The sequence below is a fragment of the Bos taurus genome, chromosome 8 (assembly GCF_002263795.3).
Source record: "Bos taurus isolate L1 Dominette 01449 registration number 42190680 breed Hereford chromosome 8, ARS-UCD2.0, whole genome shotgun sequence".
NCBI lineage: Eukaryota > Metazoa > Chordata > Mammalia > Artiodactyla > Bovidae > Bos > Bos taurus.
In genome coordinates this window covers 100,931,968-100,954,580 of record NC_037335.1, presented here as the reverse complement: position 1 = coordinate 100,954,580, position 22,613 = coordinate 100,931,968, and the positions used below count along the sequence as shown (strand labels likewise).

Sequence of the window (22,613 nt, the reverse complement as noted above, 5' to 3'; positions counted from 1 at the left end):
AACTAGAAGTAGAGATGGATCCTCAAAATGTGGCTGTATTGCTGCAATTTTAAAACTTTAATGGATGAAGAGTTGCTTCTTCTGGATGAGTAAAGAAAATGGTTTCTTGAGATGGAATCTACTCCTGGTGAAGACAGTTGAAAGGACAACAAAGAACTTAGAATATCATCTATATATAAAGTTACTTGATAAAGCAGCAGCAAGGTTTGAAAGAATTGACTCCAATTTTGAAAGCTCTGCTGCTGCTAAGTCATTTCAGTCGTGTCTGACTCTCTGTGACCCCATAGACGGCAGCCCACCAGGCTCCCCCGTCCCTGGGATTCTCCAGGCAAGAACACTGGAGTGGGTTGCCATTTCCTTCTCCAGTGCATGAAAGTGAAAAGTGAAAGGGAAGTCGCTCAGTTGCGTCTGACTCTTAGCGACCCCATGGACTGTAGCCCACCAGGCCCCTCCATCCATGGGACTTTCCAGGCAAGAGTACTGGAGTGGGGTGCCATTGAAAGCTCTAGTGTGGTGTAAAATGTTATCAAACAGCACTGAGACTGAGTGCTACCAAGAAACTGTTCATGAAAAGGAAAGTCAAGTGATGCAGCAAACTTCAGTGCTGTCTTATTTTAAGAAATTGCCACAGCCATCCCAACCCAACAACCACTACCCTGATCAGTCAGCACCTAAAAACAAAGCAAGACCCTCCACCAGCAAAAAGATTATGATTTGCTAAAGGCTCAGATGTATATTTTTTAGCAACAAAGTGTTTTTTAAACTGAGCATGCACAATTGTTTTTTTAGACATAATGGTATCACATAATTGTTAATAATAGGCTACAGTAGAGTGTAAACATAACTTTTATATGCACTGGCAAACTAAAAATTCCTGTGAACCAATTTAGGCAATATTTGCTTTATTATAGCAGTCTGGAAGTGAACCCACAATTATCTCCAAGGTATGCTTGTAAACACAAAAATACAAAAATCTAGACAAATTATAATCAAATTGTCAAAACCCAAAGACAAAGAATCCTGAAAGAAGCAAGAAGAAAAACTTATTTTATAAAAAGGAACCTCAATGAAACTATCTGATTTCTTCTCAGAGACCTTGGAGACCAGAAGTGGGTGGGTTGATTTAGTTAAAGTGCATAAAGAAAAAAAAAAAAACAACCCACAGTTCGTTGAGGATTTTGTATCTAGCAAATCTATCAAAAAATGAGAGAAAATTTACTCAACTAGGGAATAGAAGGAGATTATCTCAACATAATAAATTTCATTAAGGAAAAGAACACAACTAGCATCATACTCAATGGTAAAAAATAGAAACCTGTTCCTCTAACATTAGTAATAAGACAAGGATACCTCCTTTAGCCACTTCTACTCAACACAGTACTTGGGTCCTAGCCACAGCAATCAAGCAAAATAAAGAAATAAAAACCATCCAACTTAGGAAGAAAGAAATAATATCTCTTTTCACAGACGACATGATCCCATATGTGGAAAACTCTAAACATCACATAGACACACCAACACACACACACAAAATTGTTAGAACTAATAAGCAAATACAGCAAAAGTGATAGAATATAAAAACAAAATTAAAAAATAAGCTGCATTTCTATACAGTAACTGAAAAATCCAGAAAGGAAATTAAGAAAGCAATTCCATTTACACTATCATTAAAAATAAAAAAATACTACGGAATGAACTTAACCAAGTAAGTAAAAGACTTGAATACTGGAAACTACAAAACACTGCTGAAAAATCAGTTGACACAAATAAATGGAAATACATCTCATATTTATGGGCCTGAAGACTTAATGTGTTAAAATATTTATACTATTCCAAGTGATTTTTTTACAGAAACAAGGGAAACCACCCACAAATTCATATGGAATCTTAACCCCCAAATAGCCAAAATAATTTTAAGAAAGAAGAAAAATGCTAGCGTTTTTTTCACATGTCCTGATTGCCAAGTGTATGACAAAGCTCCAGTAACTAAAACAGTATGGTACTGGCATAAAGACGTATAGACCAATGGAATACAGAGCCCAGAAATGTACTAGTACTTATGACCAAATGATTTTCAACAGGAGTACAAAGACTACACAACGTGGAAACAAATGGTGCTTGGAAAACTGAATACCTAAAGACAAAAGGATGAAGATGGACCCTTAGCTTACACCACACACAAACATTAACTCAAAATGGATTAAAGATCTAAACATAAGATCTGAAGCTATAAAAGTCCTAAAAGAAAATACAGGGGGAAAATTTCATGACACTGGGTCTAGCAATGATTTCTTGGCTATGACACCAGAAGCACAAGCAAAATTAAAGCAAAAACAGGCAAATGGACCATATCAAACCTAAAAAACTTCAGCATAGCAAAGAAAACAATAAAAACAATGAAAAAGAGTGGAACAGGAAATGAAATTTTTCATTTAAAAAATGGGCAAATGACTTGAACAGACATTTCTCTAAAGAAGACATACAAATGTCTAACAGGCATATAAAAAGATGTTCAACATCACCAATCATCAGAGAAATGCAAATCTAAACTCCAAGATACCATCTCACAACCATTAGGATGGCCACTATCAAAAATACAGAAAATGGTAAGTGTTGCAAGGATGTGGAGAAAGAGGAACCCTTTAAGCACTGTTGGTAAGAGTCTGAAATGGGTGCAACTGCAATAGAAAACAGCAGGAAAGTTCCTTAAATAATTAAAAACAGAACTATCATGATTTAGCAATCTTGCTTCTGAGTATATAAAGAGAAGGCTGGAAATAGATATACCTGCATACCCATGTTCATTGCAGCATTATTCACAATAGTCAAAGAGGTAGAAGCAACTTAAATGTGTACTGATGGATGAATGGATAAACAGAATGTGGCATACACATACAATGGAAAATTACTCATCCTTAAAAAAAGAAGGAAATCCTGTCATACACTAAGACATGGATGAACCATCCAGTGATTCCACTTCTAGGTATATATCTCAAAGAATTAAATGCAGGGACTCAAACAATATTTGCAAACCACTGTTCATAGCAGTGTTATTAATTAACAGCCAAAAGATGGCAACAACCTAAATGACCACTGAAAGATGAATGCATAAGCAAATAATGTGGTATATTTACAAAAGAATACTATTTAGCATTAAAATAATGAAAAGAAAATGAAATTCTGACACATGCTATAACATGAACCTTAGAAAGATGCTAAGTGAAACAAGTCAGACACAAAAGGACAGTATTGAATGATTGCTTTTATATGAAGTGTTTAGAATAGTCAAATTCATAGACAGAAAGTAGAATGGTAGTTACCAAGGGCTTGGGGGAGGGGAGAATGAGGAGTTACTGGTTAACAAGTGAATTTCAGTTAGGGACGATGGAAAAGTTCTAGAGATGTATGGTGGGAAAGAACATGAACATACTTAATGCCACTAAATTATACATCTCAGAAGAGTTAAAACGGTCAATTTTATGTTATATATATTTACCACATTACAAAAAAAATCTAAAATAAAGTAAATAAAAGTGAATTCATTGACAAGAGAAGCCTTGTCTTGTCCTGAGACTACAAAGAAATTTCTTCACTAGAAACTCATAAAGAGGAAACATTTTTAAATATAAGTTCTTCATTTTAAAATAAAATGGGTAACAGATAAAGAGCATGACACAGGTTAATAAAAAAAATTCTATAAGGAATCAAAAGATGTTTAAAACCTTTTGACTGTTTGATATAACTCCAAAATGAATTTCAGTATTTAGATAATAGGCCAGATTAAATATCCTTAGGCAACATTATATAAACAATTACTGAAACCAAGCTTTTGATAAAAGCTGTACAGGAGGATTTGAGGTTGCCTTCTGTGGCTAGTACATGGTATTTAGAAAGCTCATACTAGATAAAGGACTTATTGTAGAATAAAAAGATCTGTAAGTTAATAATAACTTAATTTTTTAAGTGGGCAACATATTTCACCAAAGAAGGTACATGAACAGCTAAAGAACATATGAAAAGATCCTCAGTACCATTAGCCCCAAAGAGATACCACTTCAATCACTGTATTAGCTGTAATAAAAATTTTTAAAAAGATGAACAATTAACAAGGGTTGGTGAGGATATAACCTCATCAGGAACCCTCACACACTGAAGTCCAGAATATAAAATAATGCAGTCACTTTGGAAAACAACTTGGCAACTTCTTAAAATGGTTAAAACAAAAATTTACCATATAATCCAGCAACTCAGGCATCTAAGAAAAGTGAAAACATTATGTCCACACAAAGACCTGCATGCTAATGTTCAAAGCAGCATTATTTTTCACAGCCCCAGATGGGAAACAACCCACACGTCCTTCAATTGGTGAATGTACAAAATATGGCACATCCATCCAACCAGCTATTATTTGACAATAAAAAGGATTAAAATGCTACAACACACATGAATTTAGAAAATAACATGGATGAAAATAGAAAATAACATTAGACACAAGTTAATGAACAACTAAAAAAGACCACATATGATTACGTGTATATAAAATGTTCAGAAAAGGCAACTCTACAGAGACAGAGAGTAGACTGATTAGTGGTTACCTGGGATCAGGGTGGGAATGGGATTACTGCAAATGGGTGTGAGGGATCTTATGAAGGTGCTAAAATGTTCTAAAGACAGACTGTGCTGCCAACTGTACAGTTCACTGAATTTGTTAAAACTCACTGAATTATACACTTGAATGACTTCTACAATATGCAATTTATATCTCAATAAAACTATAAAAAAAAACCCAAAATACAGGTTTATGTTCCAGACTCCCAACTGGTACAGCTATAAAGCATCCTCTTATGGATGCTGGGGAAAGTAACAAGTAAACATCCTGGAACAAGCCTCTTCTCAAGATTTTTACATATTTAATTCTCTCTACAGATTGCATCTTTCCAGAAAACAAATCAGGATTTTCATCTTTTCACAGAAAAATTTCAACTGGGGTGAATAACTCTGATAAGCCATATTCCTTCTATGTCTAGAATGTCTCTGGCTGATCCATTTAGAAGTAACTATACAGACCAATTTATCACTCATCAGTAGTTGAGCTACCCTGGGAAGGAGACAAGGAAGAAACCAAAACCATTATCCAGAGGTAGCACTGCAAACTAAACCCATTAAATCCCAGCAAATATTGCTGAATCTCAGATGACCATTAAGCATGTCTTCACTTCCATAAGCTGAAAGTTTACCCGTTTCGTTCTCAAGAGCTGCCTCAAATTTCAACTTTAGGAACTCTGCACCACGTGGTCATTGGGGCTCCTTCAGAATCCTACAACTTGAGACCCAAATCTAACTGACCCAGGATTTTCAGTTCCTTTTTCACAGTTAAAGATTATTATTCAGATTCCACCACTGACATTTTTAAGGAATAACCCACTAACATCTACTCCTTTCAGGTCTAATTTCATAAAGGAAAACGTGATTGAAAATTTATTCTGTATCATTTCTACATTCTTTTCCTAAATTTTACTACAAAACCTCTTTAGGTTTTAGGATAGATACTCTCCAGGTAGTAGGGGATCATAATATCAGCTTCTTACAGTGGGCAAGTCATGTTACATGAATGACAGAACTTTGCAAGGAGAACAGATTCCCCCTCTAAAGGTGGCAGCTGATACCCAAAACCAATTGACTGCCCCACAGAAATATGGGCCCATTGTTGTCAGCCCAGTAACTTTTCAAGACAAATTTCTTTTTGGTATGAAATTTCCTAATTTTTAAATGGTGACAACTACTTACCCACGCACGCACACACACACCAAGCAGACCAACTAAGACACATCAAAAGGCCCAATCTCAGCTTGTGACCTCTGCCACACAGAATGTTTACACTGATTACAGGAAACTGTTCTTACTATAGACAAACTTTTAAAAATAGAACTCTATCTTGCAAAAGACAATCCGTCCAAAATAGCTGTTTTCAGTACCCGTTTCCCAACACCCGCCCCCCCAACCAGTCCTTTGTCTGTTTTCCTAGGACAGTTACACTCTCATGGCTGAGACAGCCTGGAATATGCCATTTAATTTCCCAGTCCCCATGGCCAACGTCCAGAGCAAACACAGGGGTTGGGGTGCTTTGTCCAATCAAGACATTCCCTGATGGCAAACTTGTTTGACCTCTACTGACTTGATTCTATGCATAGCTTTGGAGCAGTTCCAGCATCAAATATTTTAAAAGCATACTGCATTCTCACTATACCAGAAGTTCAGTAGTTTAAATGAGTTATTTTCTATTACACTAGAAAAACTTGAAATGCCAATGAATCAAAAATGTTTAAAAAAAAAATGTTTTAACTTATTACCACAGCTTCAGAGGTTATCAGAGGTAGAAAAAGAAGGGAGAGAGGGAGGGAGAGAGTGAAAGAAACCACAGAAATCATTAGTCCCACTCCTTCATTTTACCAGTAAAGAAACAAAAATTCAGAAAGGTCAAATGATTTGTCCAAGGTTATACAGTGAGTTAGTTGGCAAACTGGGACAGAACTCAAGTTACCTGACTGCAGTCAGGTCCTCCTTCTGTAACACTGCATGGCAGTAGAAGGGGAAGCTAGGAGAGAAAGAAGTCTGAAAAAAACAGGTTAGTAAGGTGGGTCCCCTGCACCCCTCCCCTGATTTTTATATTCACATTTGGCCTTTTAGGATTATTTCACATGCTAGTTTCTCTTCTTTCCACAGACTTTACCAACCCTTCATCACTCCCTACCAAAAGTTGACATCCTTGCAAAGAAGGGTAAATGACAAAACAATACTCTTCCTAGCTGCCAACCCACCAAAGCTGCAGCTACTAATCAATGCTGTGGCAGTATACACCCCAGGTTTTTAATAAGGGACCACTGTGACTAAATTTCCTACTAATCAATGCAGTGGTAGTTTACACCTTGTTTTTAATGAGGGAGAACTGTGTAAACCCACACCCTGCACCTTACTATATTTCCAAGAATTATTCTGAAGAGTGAAATCCCCGATGCCTGATTAGGCCAGAATTACTTTTGAATGTCTTCTCGCACTCATTGCATTCATACTCCCTCCTTCCAGTATGAATTTTCAGGTGTTCTACAAGGATTGAGCTCCGGCTAAAGGTTGCCCCACAGTAGTTACATTCATAGGGTTTCTCTCCAGTATGAATCCGATGATGTTCGTTGAGAGATGAACTCTGACTGAAGGATTTTCCACAGTCCTTACATTTATAAGGCTTGACACCCGTATGAATTCTCTGATGACGGCTGAGGAGTGAATGGGTAGGGAAGGCTTTCTCACACTGGGTACACTTGTAGGGTTTTTCTCCTGAATGAAGTCTCTGATGATAAATTACAGATGTAAAATGGCTAAAAGTCATCCCACAATCATTACACAAATATGGTTTTTCTCCAGTGTGAATCCTCTGATGTCGGGTAAGGCAAGAGTTCTGTCTGAAGGCTTTCCCACACTCACCACATTTATAGGGTTTCTCTCCGGTATGAATTCTCTGATGTTTGGAAAGGGATGAGCTGTGACTGAAGGATTTTCCACAGTTGTTACACGTGTAGGGTTTTTCTCCAGTGTGAATTCGCTGATGCTGAATAAGAGATGAACTGTCACTGAAGGGCCTCCCACAGTCTTTACATTTATAGGGTTTTTCACCAGTGTGAACTCTTTGATGTTTAATGAGGTGGGCGCTTAGGGTGAAAGATTTCCCACAGTCATCACACTTGAAGGGCTTCTCTCCACTGTGAGTTCGGTGGTGTGGCGTGAGAGATGAGCTGTCACTGAAGGCTTTCCCACAGTCATTGCACAGGTAGGGTTTCTCCCCAGTGTGAATTCTCCTATGCTTGGTCAGTGAGGCACTATAGCCAAAGGCTTTTCCACATTTGCTGCATTTACGTGTTCCTTCTCCAGTCTCAGTTCCCTCGTCTTTATCTATGGATGCACCTTGACCTAAACCTTTCCAACATTTTTCACATGTAGAGGAGTTTTTCTTACTGAGGGATGAGCTTCGAGTAAAGGCTACTCCACAGTTACTACATTTCTGAGACTTCTCCCCCCCACGGCTTTTCTGATGTTTCTGATGTTCAGTCCGAGAGGAAGAGTGACTTAAGACCTTCCTGCCTTCGTTACCTTTCCTTGGCTTTTCACCACTGTGTTCTTTGCGGTTCGGAACAAGGTCTGAATGAAAACTAAAGGGTTTCTTGCCTTCATTGTACCTCCGAGATTTCTTCCTTAAATAGACTCTCAGATGTTTAATTAGATCTGAAGGTGGTTTGAAGCTACTTCCAAAGGGACTCCTTTCTGGGTCAAACTCCTCACCCTTACTGCCTCTCCCATGAGTTTTCTTCTGTGTGATTTGTCCTTGTGAATGTTCCCTATTGCTACAACCATCCTCGAATCTGCCATAACGTTTCCAGGATTCTCCCATAGAGTCACAATCGCCACTCATTAGATACCTTTCTATTATTTTATCTAAAGTCGATTCTTCCATAAGAACATCTTGACTTCCGCCAGATTCTTTCAATCCACCACCAAGTTCACACTCTGAAAGAAATAACAGAGTATTTCCTATTTGCAATGAAGACAGCTGCTGCATTTGGGACTAGGAACAGAGACAACAGAAACTGTAAGAAACCGGGCCTGGAAAATTTTCAGAGTCTCATAAAGCAGGGAAGGGAAAAGTGACATGGGGAAACTGGGAGAACTGAGAGTTTAGGAAAAATACTGAGGAAGATGATAGGTTTGTGCTTTATAGTTAGAAATACAAGTTCTCACCCTTGTTTCAAATTTCTGTGATAGGTTCAAACTTACTCTCCTTACATCAATTTATTCTCTTTCCAAATAGAAATATGACAGTGCAAGTGTTTATTGAATAATTACATAGGCCAGGTCCCATACCAAGCAATTTACTTGAATGTCACTTAATTTTCACAATAACCCTATGAAGGAGGACCTGTCATCATCCCTGGTTTATAGATATGACAACTAATCACACAGAGTGAATATAATTAGCCTATCCAAGGTCACATGTAAGTGCTAGAGCCACTCAGTCTGACATCAAAGCCCACTCTTTTGATCCATATACCACACTGCCTCTCCTCAAAGCAGCCTAATACCACTAAGTTTATAGACAATGTTAATCACATCACAAACATGCAACACCACCTATGTTAGACTTTCAAAGGTTACCACCCATCTGGCCCTACCAACCTTGTTGTTTAGTTCCTAAGTTGTGTCTAACTCTTTTGTACCCCATGGACTGTGCTCCTCTGTCCATGGGATTTTCCAGGCAAGAATAATGAAGTGGGTTTCCATTTCCTTCTCCAGGGAATCTTCTCAATCCAGGAACCAAACCTGCATCTCCTGAACTGGCAGACGGATTCTTTACCACTGAGCCACCAGCCCCCTACCAACCTTGCAGATACTCTAACCAGGCATCTATTTATTGTCCATGACAGGACTGCATTTTCAGTCCTGTTTTCTCAGTCTTAACGCTTCAGACTGCCTAGAATTCGACCCTGGTGCACCTTTACTATCACGAATATAAAAATCTGGTAAGGCCTAGGGTTCAAGTCCCAGAGTCTCTAACACCATATTCTCAAGGTGTGTGCTCCTCTCTGAATCTTCAGTTCAGTTCAGTTGCTCAGTTTAATCTGACTCTTTGTGACCCCTGGACTGCAGCACAAAAGGCTTCCCTGTCCATCACCAACTCCCAAAGCTTGCTCCAACTCATGTCCACGGAGTTGGTGATGCCATCTAACCAGTTCATCCTCTGTTGTCCCCTTCTCCTTCTGTCTTCAATCTTTCCCAGAATTAGCATCTTTTCAAATGAGTCAGTTCTTCACATCAGGTGGCCAAAGTACTAGAGTTTCAGCTTCAGCATCAGCCCTTTCAATGAGCATTCAGGACTGATTTCCTTTAGGATGGACTGGTTGGATCTCCTTGCTGTCCAAGGGACTCTCAAGAGTGTTCTCCAACACCACAGTTCAAAAGCATTAATTCTTCAGTGCTCAGCTTTATGGCCCAACTCTCACATCCATATATGACTACTGGACAAACCAAAGCTTTGACTATACAGACCTTTGTCAGTAATGTCATGTCTCTGCTTTTTAATATGCTGTCATAGCTTTTCTTTCAAGGAGCAAGCATCTTTTAATTTCATGGCTGCAGTCACCATCTGCAATGGTTTTGGAGCCCGAGAAAATAAGGTCTGAACCTTGAATTCCTTTATTAATTCTTTTATTTATCATTCATCTTGGCTCTTTTTTATTTTTTCTTTCTTCTTGGCTCTTAATCATGAGCTTACAGTTTCACTTTCATAAGATTGACTTTTAACCAGTCAACTATAAAATACAAAACGCTGGGCAGCTCTGAAGACTTCATGGGGGCCTTCCCTCTATGGTGTCAGTTGCTGACACGCCATCCAGACTAAGGAAGATCTGGAAACTTAAGGGCCACACGAGCCACGGGCACAGCAGACACTGGAAACCTCCTGGAGATCAGGGTAACACTGGTGGCATGCGTCACCACAGGACCAATTTTGACAAATATCACCCAGGTAACGTTGAGCTTTCCTGGTGGCTCAGACAGTAAAGACTCTGCCTGCAATGTGGGAGACCCAGGTTTGATCCCTGGGTTGGGAAGACCACCTGGAGAAGGCAATGGCTACCCACTTCAGTATTCTTGCCTGGAGAATTCCATGGACAGAGAAGCCTGGTGGGCTACAGTCCACGGGGTAGCAAAGAGTCAGACACAACTAAAGGACAAATGTTACACTACACTAATTTTGGGCAAGTTGGTATGAGGCATTACCACTTAGCAAGGAACCAGAGCTTTTGCCCAAATGTCAGCCTGGATAAACTATGGACCTCAGTGAGTGAGTTGATATGGTAAATGCTGTCAAAAAAATTGGAGTTGCTCTTCACATGATGTGGTACACTGGGGCTACTATATTGAGTTCTGGGAAGAGAAAGCTCCCAAAGCAGCCTATCACACTAAAGGCCAAATTCTTTAGCAGAAGAGCTGAGGAGAAGACTAAGGGTGTTGTCCTGGTAGCTCGACGCTACATGGATGGAGGTTCATCAAGTGCCAGCGAGTGCTTTTCAAAAAAAATAAAAGAAGATAAAATACAAAATCCTATAACCTGGAAGTTAGCCATTATTAAAAATTCTGATTTTTTTCTAGAAATTTTCTACATATTTTAGGATAGAAAATCTATATATATAATATGTAGTTACTTTTTTCATAATTCTTTCCCATCTCATTGGTTAATTCTTCATAAAGACAATTTTTATGAGTTATATAATAACCCATCATATCAATATTACTAATTATTTCTGTATGGAATGTTTATCAAATGATTAATATTTCCTCAGAAGTGAGTCATAAAAGTGACTGAACCAAAGGGTAGAAAAGTTATATCACCAGACAATACATGATTAAAAGTACTTGATTACTCATCTCTGGTCAAATGCTTTTTCTCTAAACCTTTGCAAATTTGATTCATAATAAATAGTGTTATTCTTTAAATGTAATTTACATTGCTAACAAGTGACTTGGAACATTTTTTTCATGTTCATAGCTATTTAAACTTTCTGTCAGTTACTCTGGTCAGCTATCTGTTGAAGTTCTTTGCTTATTTTTCTAACAGACTCAGGGTTCCTTACTGATCTGCATGACCTTTTTATAAATCATGGCTATTGATTATGGCTTTGTCTGTCAAAAACTTTTCCTCCAGTAAGTTATAAATGACTTTTCATCCGGTCCCATCACATCATGGCAAATAGATGGGGAAACAGTGGAAACAGTGGTTGACTTTTATTTTTGGGGGCTCCAAAATCACTGCAGACGGTGACTGCAGCCACGAAATTAAAAGACACTTACTCCTTAGAAGAGAAAGTTATGACCAACCTAGACAGCATATTAAAAAGCAAAGACATTACTTTGTCAACAAAAGTCTATCTAGTCAAGGCTGTGGTTTTTCCAGTAGTCATGTATGGATGTGAGAGTTGGACTATAAAGAAAGCTGAGTGCCAAAGAACTGATGCTTTTGAACTGTGGTGTTGGAGAAGACTCTTGACAGTCCCTTGGAATGCAAGGAGATCCAACCAGTCCATCCTAAAGGAAATCAGTCCTGAGTGTTCACTGGAAGGACTGATGCTGAAGCTGAAACTCCAATACTTTGGCCACCTGATGCGAAGGGCTGACTCAACTGGAAAAGATGAGAGCTGATGCTGAGAAAAGATTGAGAGCAGGAGGAGAAGGGGACAACAGAGGATGAGATGGTTGGATGGCATCACCGACTCAGTGGACATTAGTTTGAGTAAACTCTGGGAGTTGGTGATGGACAGGGAGGCCTGGCAAGCTGCGGTTCATGGGGTTGCAAAGAGACACAACTGAGCGACTGAACTGAACTGAAATAAATTACACATCTAAATGATACTTCTTTTACATAAGCAGCTTGGGGGGAGAGGCATGTATTTATACCAATGCTGCTAAATTTTTCTCAGAACAGTTTTAGATTCCATTTTCAAAACTACTCTCCCAGATGTTACTTAAACATAAGAAGACAACTGCTTTCCTTTATTCATGTAATCACACTGTAAACAGCCAAGAGGTTGACTTAAACAAAGGGCTAATTGTGGGGAGGGTACTGTCAGTCTATGAGCCCAATGAGCCCAGCAGGTACACGGCTCTGGCCCAAGGTCTGGTCCTGGAGGCCCAGGGCACCCCCCGCACCCGGGACTGTGGTTGGCATCTCCCCAACAACAAGATGGCTTCTAGGGATGACATCTAAGTCTTCATCCTCTTCCTGTGAGGGCCAGGCAGTTACTCCTGAGGGATTCAGCCCTGAACCTCCCTCCACTATCCCAGTTTCTCCATGCATATGTCTCTCCCAACCCAAATTCTAAAGCTGTTTTCCTGACCTTCTTTACTGGCAATTTAACTGAAGAAGGGGGGCTTCTCTGATAGCTGAGTTGGTAAAGAATCTGCCTGCAGTGCAGGAGACCCCAGTTCTATTCCTGGGTCGGGAAGATCTGCTGGAGAAAGGATAGGCTACACACTCCAGTATTCTTGGGCCTCCCTGTGGCTCAGCTGATAAAAGAATCCACCTGCAATGTGGGAGACCTGGGTTCCATCCCTGGGCTGGAAAGACACCCTGGAGAAGAGAAAGGTTATCCACTCCAGTATTCTGGCCTGGACAATTCCATGGATATACAGTCCATGGCCTCGGAGAGTTGGACATGACTGAGCAACTTTCACTTTCATTGTAACTGAAGAAGGGGTGCCAGTTAGATCCAAAATTAAAGCTCATGGCAAATTAAAAAAAAAAGGAAGATGGACTAGAGAAAAGTGTTGAAGAAGGCTCTTGAGAGTCCCTTGGACTGCAAGGAGATAAAACCAATCAATCCAAAAGGAAATAAACCCTAAATATTCATTGGAAGGACTGATGCTGAAGCTCCAATACTTTGGCCACCTGATGCAAAGAGCCAACTCATTGGAAAAGACCCTGATGCTGGGGAAGATTAAAGGCAAGAGGAAAAGGGGAGGACAGAGGATGAGACGGTTGGATGGCATCATTGACACAAAAGATGAGTCTGAGCAAGCTCCAGGAGATGGTGAAGGACAGGGAAGTTTGGCATACTGCAGTCCGTGGGGTAGCAGAATCGGACAGGAATGAGCAACTGAACAATAAAAAGCAAAGCAAATTATTGCTTTTTCTTAAACTAAAGTATTGATACATAGTGAAAGTGTAAGCGTTAGTCACTCAGTTGTGTCCTGCTCTTTGAGATCCCACGGACTGTGGCCCACCAAGCTTCTTTGTCCATGGAATTCTCCAGGCAAAAATGCTGGAGTGGGTAGATTCCCTCCTCGAGGGGATCTTCCTGATGCTGGGATCATACCTGGGTCCCCTGCATTGTAGGTGTAGATTCTTTACTGTCTGAGCCACTGGGGAAGCCCAACTGATGTATAAATAATCATTTATTATAATTTTTAAAAATCTAGTTAAGATTTATTATTAAAGTTTAAGAAAGAGAAGAATAAAGAAAAAATGTAATTCCTCAAAGATAACCAGTATTAACATACTGCTGCTGCTGCTAAGTCGCTTCAGTCGTGTCCAACTCTGTGCGACCCCATAGACGGCAGTCCACCAGACTCCCCCGTCCCTGGGATTCTCCAGGCAAGAACATTGGAGTGGGCTGCCATTTCCTCCTCCAATGTATGATAGTGAAAAGTGAAAGTGAAGTCGCTCAGTTGTGTCCAACTCTTAGCGACCCCATGGACTGCAGCCCACCAGGCTCCTCTGTCCATGGGATTTTCCAGGCAAGAGAACTGGAGTGGGGTGCCATTGCCTTCTCCAAGTATTAACATGAATGCTCTCCAAATATTAACAGTAAAAACCCATATCTATACATTTAGACATACATATATATGTACGTTTTCTTCTTCTTTTAACAAAACTGAATTATACTAAACATGCTGTCCACTGGATGAATTCCTACTTTTTCTTCAAGATTCAATTGTTAATTATGCCCTTGCTCCTATATTTTCCCATTGCTCCTTATACATGCCATCATTATAGTGTACATCCCATTAATAACACATTTTGTCCTGATTTCTGTATCTATAGCATCCATGGAAACTTGCCCTTCAAATCTCCTCTGGGGCACTTACTTGACAGCCCCTGTTGATGCTCATTGACTCCACCACAGCATCACACCAAGGCCACTTCAATAGAGGTGCTCCCAGTCAATGACAAGAATGGCAATTACACTTGGGACCATTTCTGCGAGGCATAAGACTCTGCTAGATGACTTTGGCAGGGAGGTTCATTTTTGGCTTTACTAAAATCTTCTCAACCTGCACTTCAATCTAAGACTTTTCCTACTCAACCTTCCTTCCTTCCCTCTCCTGTCACAGGTATCAGACCTGTAGCACCTTCATAGCAACCCCAGCCTCCTCCAATGCCTGGAATTATTTCCCCCCAGTAAGTCTCTGATGGGGCCAATCTTGGCATCCTTCTCAGAGGACCCAAACTGAGTGTCTCTCCTATCAAAATGAATATTCTAGGAAGGCAAGGCAGAAATTTTCATCATCTATGTTAGCACCTAGCCCACCCAACATTTCACAACCTCTTTCAAATGACTTGGTAGGCAACTGTTTCAATGTCCTTCTCTACTTTTCACCAACTCACCTGGTCTACAGCCTTTGGAGACTTCTTTTTGCAGCAGCCGTGGTAGTCCAGCCCACTTCAGCTGGGAAACCAAATCTAACTTGGAAACTGGAAAGCCTGTTCAGAGAAAATAGAAAATGTCTTTTTGTCTAGAACAAAGACATTCCAACATTCATAGCCTTTAGTTCTTCAGGGAAGAGAAGAAGTTGTCAAAAGTAAACTTCAGTACTGGAATTTGAGGAGAAAATTGGGAAAGGTATGGCCTTGATGACAGCAAAATGATGCTCAACAGTTTCAGTTCAATGGAGCAAAGATACTTTTTTTTAAAGAAAACTCTATATAAAAGTACATTTTTAGGACCCATTTTAAGGTTTCGGCATATGAGTCCTGTAAACTCAGCCAAAACCTTTAATAGCACTTATCTTCTAATGTTAGTGGACAAAAAGATACTCAGTTTAGACACTAAATCATGAAGAGAAGATGTCTTTACCCAGAAGTTCTAGGTTCTTATAGTTCTCCAGCAGCACTTCCTTATATATCTCCTTCTGCGAAGGCTCCAGTTTCCTCCACTCTCCTCTGGAAAAGGTGACAGCCACATCTTTGAGTGTCATGGATTCCTAGAACACCAAAGACAGCCTGTGTGCATTGTGTTACTCCCAAACAGATCCTAAGAATCCAGAAAAGTAATAGATGTGATGGTTTTCAAGTCTTTTAAGAATTTGCAAGCAAACTACAAGGTAGATATTATACAACCATAACAAGTGAAATAGAACAAGATTATGATACAATCCCCTCCTTTTCCATTCAGTCCTTGGTGTGAAATGCTATACAAGGATTCTCTGGAATGACTAACATTGATCAAATTTGCCCTAACATGCTGATTTCTAGGATTAACAGAATATATTAAATGAAGAACACAAATTACATTTCCCAATCCTAAAATCTGCAGAATCAATGTAAGTTCTATAAGCTTTAAATTAAACATGGAAGAGTAACATCACTGACTACATTCCAAATTATAATTTCCAGTTGATTCTGAAAAGTTGTTGCTGAATGAAAAGACGCCGGGATTCTTGGCCTCTGGAGAAGAATTCAATCTGGGGCCAGAGACAAGGCTTGATTGCTCAGAGCTTTTCTGTAATAAAGTTTTATTAAAGTACAAAGGAGACAGAGAAAGCTTCTGACATAGGCATCAGAAGGGGACAGAAAGAGTACCCCCTGCTAGTCTTCAGCTGGATGTTATATAGTCACTGCTGCTGCTGCTGCTAAGTCGCTTCAGTTGTGTCCAACTCTATGCAACCCCATAGACGGCCTCCTACCAGGCTCCTCTGTCCCTGGGATTCTCCAGGCAAGAACACTGGAGTGGGTTGCCATTTCCTTCTCCAATGCTAGCAGTCTGTTAATGAAAGAAAGGAATGTCTTAAAACTCAGAATGGCACCAGGCCCCTTATCCATAAGATGCATTTTGGGATAATCTTGGCACCAGATGATTCATCTCGGGCCATAAAATGATTGACTTGAATCTGTAGAAGGGTAGATTACCATACAAATAGTTTCGTTTACATAGATCAGGGGAACAATATCTGAGTATAACATACTGGTTTGTCAAGTAGGTTCTGAGCCATTAGGCAGAACCGACTTGAAGACAGAGTCTGGGGTAAATGCATAGTACATTGACATCGCTTAAGTCAAACATTTCCATAAGAAAAATGCATTGGTTAACTCAAGGTTTGAAAATAGTTAACTTCAGGTGAAACCAGGTGTCATTATGGCAACACTGTATTTTAAGAGAAACCTCCTTTTAAATTTGTATAGAGAAGGAAAAAAATATTGCTAGTTTGTTTCCTCCTGCCGCTTAAGAGAGAGAAAAAGTCTGACGCTTGCACCCTATTTCCTCCATTTGGAGACCCCTGGCCTTCCTGCCTGTTACCCTCTCAATTCTAAGTAGCAATTACTTTCTATCACAATCAAATAAGGATCTGTGTTCAATAACATACACTTACAATTACTCTAAATTATAAACAAGCACAATTAATCATTACAATACACTTTTCATAGCATCCTCTATAGCAAGACATTTTGAGAGGCGATACAGCAGCGTGGCTATTAGCACTTGGAGTAGCTTTCCTGTGGCTGCTGTAACAAATTACCATAACTCTGGTGGCTTAAGAAAACAGAAATTTATTTCCCCAAATTCTGAAGACCAGAAGTCTGAAATCCAGATGTTGGTGGAACTGGTCCCTCTGAGGGAGAATCCATTCCTTGCTTCTTCCAGGTTCCTTAGTTGCCAGCATTCCATGGTGTTCCTTGGTTTGCAGCCTTATCATTCCGATCTTCACATCGCTTTCTCCTGTTCCTGTGTTCAAACTCTAAGTACACTGTAATGCCACTGAGGGCACACCCATACAATCCAGAATAATGTCCTCATTTCAAATCCTTATTTTATCACATCTGCAAAGACCTCCCCTCCAGGTCAAGTAACATTCTCAGGTTCCAGAGACAAGGAAGTAGATCTACATCAGGGAGATATGTCCCTGATACCTGTCCACTCAGAGCCATTACCTGGTAATCAGAGCTATTACCAGGCTACGAGAGCACTATTATTTACCACTGCGAATAAGAATCTTTTTTTCCTGAAAATTCTTGGTATACAGAAAACACTGATTTGTAATCAGCTGCTTTTCTCAGCCACTAAATGAATTTCAGTACATGTTCAGTTGATTCTCTGAGGTTTTCCAAAAAGACTACATTATCTGTAAATAATATACATCTTCTTTCATATCTACACTTACCTCACTTGTTTCTTACCACACTGGATTGGCTAAAATATTCAGAAAATACTCATTAATACAGTAAGATGAGACAACCTCATCTTTTTAATGGTATTGTGAGGACTGCTTTTTATTTTGCAACACTATCCAGATGTTTTTTTTTTTTTTTGTCATGTTCAGAAAATATAATTCTATTTCCACCTGACCAGTCTTATGAAGAATAATTTCTGGATTTTAGTAAATAATTTTGAGCTTATTAGAGTCAGACTTATAACCAATTCTGATAACTGAAGTAAAATAGCATTTGAAGAATGAGCCCTAAGAATGTGAAGACTGAGAGGAAAAGGAGATGGTCTTAATTAGTCTAGTGTGTTTATAACACCCAGGAGGAGCTCAGTGAGCATGTACTTAAAAATGAAAGGTCTGTAGCCATATATGGTAAGATAATACTAAGTAGACTTACTGTGGTTGTCATTTCACAACATACACAAATATCAAACCATTACATTATATACCTGAAACTAACACAATGCTGGGTGTCAACTAGACCTCAATTTAAAAATTAACTTAAGAATGAAAATTTATGGTGAAAAAAAAAAGAATGAAAACCAGTGAAAGGAAGCTTACCTGGGACTCAGTATTTGGAAGAACAGAAACTGTTTTATCTTCTTCAGGGTTCTCCTCTTGGGAAATAACAGAATCTTGAGAGACTGGTTCTAGGAAGGGGGAAAAAAACAATGCAGCCTTTCAAATGGGCTCCTCAGACTAAAAATTATTATATATGTCACTCTGGAGAAAAAAATCAGATTAAACAAAGAAAAAGTTTTTCCTACACTCTTAAAACACAGAGGACAGCCACACATACAGTTTCGTACTGAAACCCAAGCTTTCCCCTATTACCCTCTAAAATATTCTTTCAATTCCTAGGCTCACAAAATCTGACTTCCTTCATTCCATATACCTACTACTTTAATATATTTACTTTTTATAATAATCTTTAAAATATTTATGAGATGTATTAAGGTGGAACAGCATATGTGTAATACCATATAGTAATTTGCTTCTTTCATTTTGCACAAAAGTCACTTGTTGAATGAAAACATTCTTTTGGGGAGTTTACTGTCCTATCTTGAGATGATCTCCCCCACTTCCCCCCTTCACCTATTAATCTCACCTTTCTTTTCTTCAAGCACTTGGGTCAAATCCTCTACTAGGGTCACCACTTCCTCACTACTCTTAGGATGCTGTGATTTGACCCAAATCCTGATCTCCCCAGGCAAGATGGTCAGGAACTGCTCAAACACCAAAAGCTCTAGAATCTGGTCTTTCGTGTGGATGTCTGGTCTCAGCCACTGAACGCAAAGCTCCCATAGCTGATTCAGAGTTTTTCTGGGTCCAGCCTCTTCAGAGTAACAAAACCACCTGAACCTCTGTCTGAAAGACTCTGGGTCAGCAGTGTCTCTTCTCATGAGAGATTCTGGAGTCCCAGGAGTCTCCATCCTAAGGACTTTGCTCTGTTCACTTGAGACCAGAGTGTGAGGATCTGGGGAGACAGCTGTCATCTTGTTTAGGCTACTCCTGCTTGCAGTATGTATCACCAACAGAAATCCAGTCTCCTTTAGACTCTGAATGTCAGCACAGTCCAGCACCAGGCACTCTCCGGCAAAATACCAAGTGTTCCAAGAATCCACTTTACGGTCCTGCAGAAACCATCAAGAAACATAAGAGATAAATTAAGTGAAACAAATTGTGAATCCTAAAAAACATTGTTCTTGATTTGGTTCTGTTATAGATACACACTGGAGTGGGTTGCCATGGCAACCAGTACTCTTGCCTGGAAAATCCCATGGACGGAGGAGCCTGGTGGGCTGCAGTCCATGAGGTCGCTAAGAGTTGGACACGACTGAGCGACTTCACTTTCATAGACAGACACACACATTCTCAGAGGCGTAGAACTGCCCTGCCCAACTACTATACTAAAAGAATGATTTTCTCTGTAAGTGAAAAGCTGAGAAGTTACTTGAGAGTAAATAAAGGCATGTACCCTCCAAGAAAAGTTTCTTCAGATACTCCTCATCAGCAAAACGTATCAGAAAAGGCTCACTGTTACAAGAGGCTCCAAACTGACTCCACTCCTGCCCTCTCTTGGTGAATGGCCACACAGTTTCCCACCAGTTGCTTAACTCAGAAACCTGATTTCATATTTGACTCTCAAATTTCTCACACAATCAATAACCAAGTTCTGGTGGCTTTATTTCCTAAGAACCTCTCCATTCTCTCCTACTGAAATTACCTAAGGACAGCCTCCTTCAATTTCAGTCTTACACTGAAGCCTAAGGATTTCTTCTAATATGCAAAATACGGTCTTGTAATTCCCCAACTGTCTCAACACAAAATTCAAACGCAAAAGTCAAGCATGACGATCTTGAAACCCTGTCGGTATGACCTCACCTTCCGCTGCAGCTGCCCCTAATGGACACTGCAGCCGTAAAGAGGTATCTCTCCATTTCCAGCAACTCTACCCGCTTCTGCCTTTGCACTAGAGTCATTCATTCCCTCCCCTTGGAATGCTGACATTTTTTCCTCTACCAAACTTGTTCATTCTTTAAAACCCGACTCCACTGCCACCTCTTGTATGAGGCTTTCTCCGATCCCCAAGTACTCTTCTGCGCAGTCTGCCCTGTGTTGCATGCGTTCTCACTCCATAAATAACTAACCATCAATAACCATCTGGAACCAGGGACTATGGATTCAGACGCGAACGGGTCAGACGGGACCCCCACCCTCACAAAGCACTCAAGAAATGACAATACAGTCTTAGATGTCTTAGATGGGCTACACTGCGACAAGTGAGGACACTCTCCTCCAGCTACAACGGCAGTTAATTACCCACCTCTGAGGGGAACAGAGTGCCACACACACTATGCATGACGTCATTTATTCCTCTGCCAAATATTAAGCGCCCACCACGTACCTAGAGCCGCTCTGGGCAACTGGGACTCTGCAGTGGCTAAGACACTCGTCCCGATCTCCAGGGAGTTTACAATAAAGGCTCCGTGAAAATGTGACGCAGGCAGAAAGAAGTTCTCAAAAGAGGAGGAGGGGGGATCTGCCCCACGGGGTGCGTTCGGCAACGTCTGAAGACGTTTTGGTTATCACGACTAGGGAGGAGGGATGCTACTGGTACCTAATGAGTGGAGCCGGGGATGCTGCTAAACATTCCGCAATACTCGGTACAGCCCCCCTTACCCTCACGCACACACAATAACTTTTCCCGCCCAAAATACCAAAGTAGCGAAGTTGCAAGACCATGGGCTCAGGGAAGGGATGGAGGAAAGCTCCATCCAGGAGCGCACTTATCTCCGGCAGAAGCTGCAATTTTGGAAGTGCACAGCGAGACTGCCCTCGGGCCCCACCCCGCCCCAGGTACGCCCTTGGAACTGGCAACCTGGCCTCGGCCCCCACACTAGGGGCCAGGGGCAACCGCTACCTGCGTCAAGACCCGCAGCCAGGACCAACGCCACCGCAATGAGCTTCTAGAAACTGGTCCTGCAGGAGCTGCGCGCGCAAGGCGGCGGGGAGCTGAATGCGCCTGCGCACTGGCGCAGAACTACGATTCCCGGGATGCGCTTGTCCAGCTTTGCTAAAGGTCTGTGGTTTCCATAGGCTCCCACCCCGGCCTGTTGCGCATGGTCTTTGGGAAGTGCTGGTGGTCTCAGCTGCGGAATTATTGCTGCGCCAGAGGCCTAAAGGCCTAGAGTCATCTCAGGTTTTCAGATCTATGATGTTCTGTTTCCTTGGTAACCTCAAAGCATCCTTCCCCTCTTCCTTCCTTACCTTTCCCTGAAATCCAAGCTGCAAAACCCCCACCGCAGAAGCATATTAGCAACGCATTCAATACAAGTCATAATGCCGCAACTTGAATTAAACAAATATCAAATGTATTACTTTTACACCTGCCACCATGATTGTCCAAACCGCCCATCATGTCTCGCCTGGATTATTGCAATGGCGTCTTGATTTCACTTTTCTTCTTTTGTCTCTTCACATAGCAACCAGAGTGATGCTTAAAATATGAAAACAGCTTATGAACTTCCTCTGCTGAAAACCCTGAAAAGGTTTCCCATTTCACCCAGGGCAGAAATTCTAATTTTTACAGTGACCTACTAGGCTGATGGAATTTGGCTACTGATAAACTCCCTGACCTCTTCCTCTACTTGTGTGTTGTCACAGTAACCGCCTCGCTATCCCTCTCCCTCCAACCTGCCTGGTACTTAGGGCTGACTTGCCACCTGCCTAGATATCTTGGATGGCTCATGTTCTCACCCTTTCATAAGTTCTCAATGAAGCCTTGGGTCAGGAAGATCCCCTGGAGGAGGAAATGGCAACCCACTCCAGTGATTTTGTGGGGAGAATTCTATGAACAGGGAAGCCTGGCATGTTGCCGTACAGCAGGTAGTAAAGAGCAGGACACGACTGAGCAACTGAACAATAACAAGAACAACAGAGTAGAGCAATTTTATGTGTTTCCATACCTGGAACCTAGAGCCTAGATAACAAGAATCATCACATGCACTCTGTATATAGCTCCTTTCATCTACATTATGTCTCTGAGATTTATCATTATTGTTGCCTGTGGTTACAAATCAATGAAA

General features: G+C 40.6%; 1 protein-coding gene across 1 annotated transcript; it reads right to left on the bottom strand.

Moving 5' to 3' along the window:
* Nucleotides 1-3,280: 3,280 nt before the first annotated feature.
* ZNF483 (zinc finger protein 483) lies at nt 3,281-21,510 on the bottom strand. Its single transcript, NM_001105423.3, has 6 exons — nt 21,449-21,510; nt 19,133-19,658; nt 18,586-18,674; nt 15,678-15,804; nt 15,209-15,304; nt 3,281-8,556 (listed from the first exon to the last, which is right to left on the bottom strand). Exons 2-6 carry the CDS (start codon nt 19,518-19,520, stop codon nt 6,989-6,991), a joined length of 2,268 nt encoding a protein of 755 aa, NP_001098893.2. The 5' UTR covers nt 19,521-19,658; nt 21,449-21,510; the 3' UTR covers nt 3,281-6,988.
* Between the last annotated feature and the right edge of the window lie 1,103 nt (nt 21,511-22,613).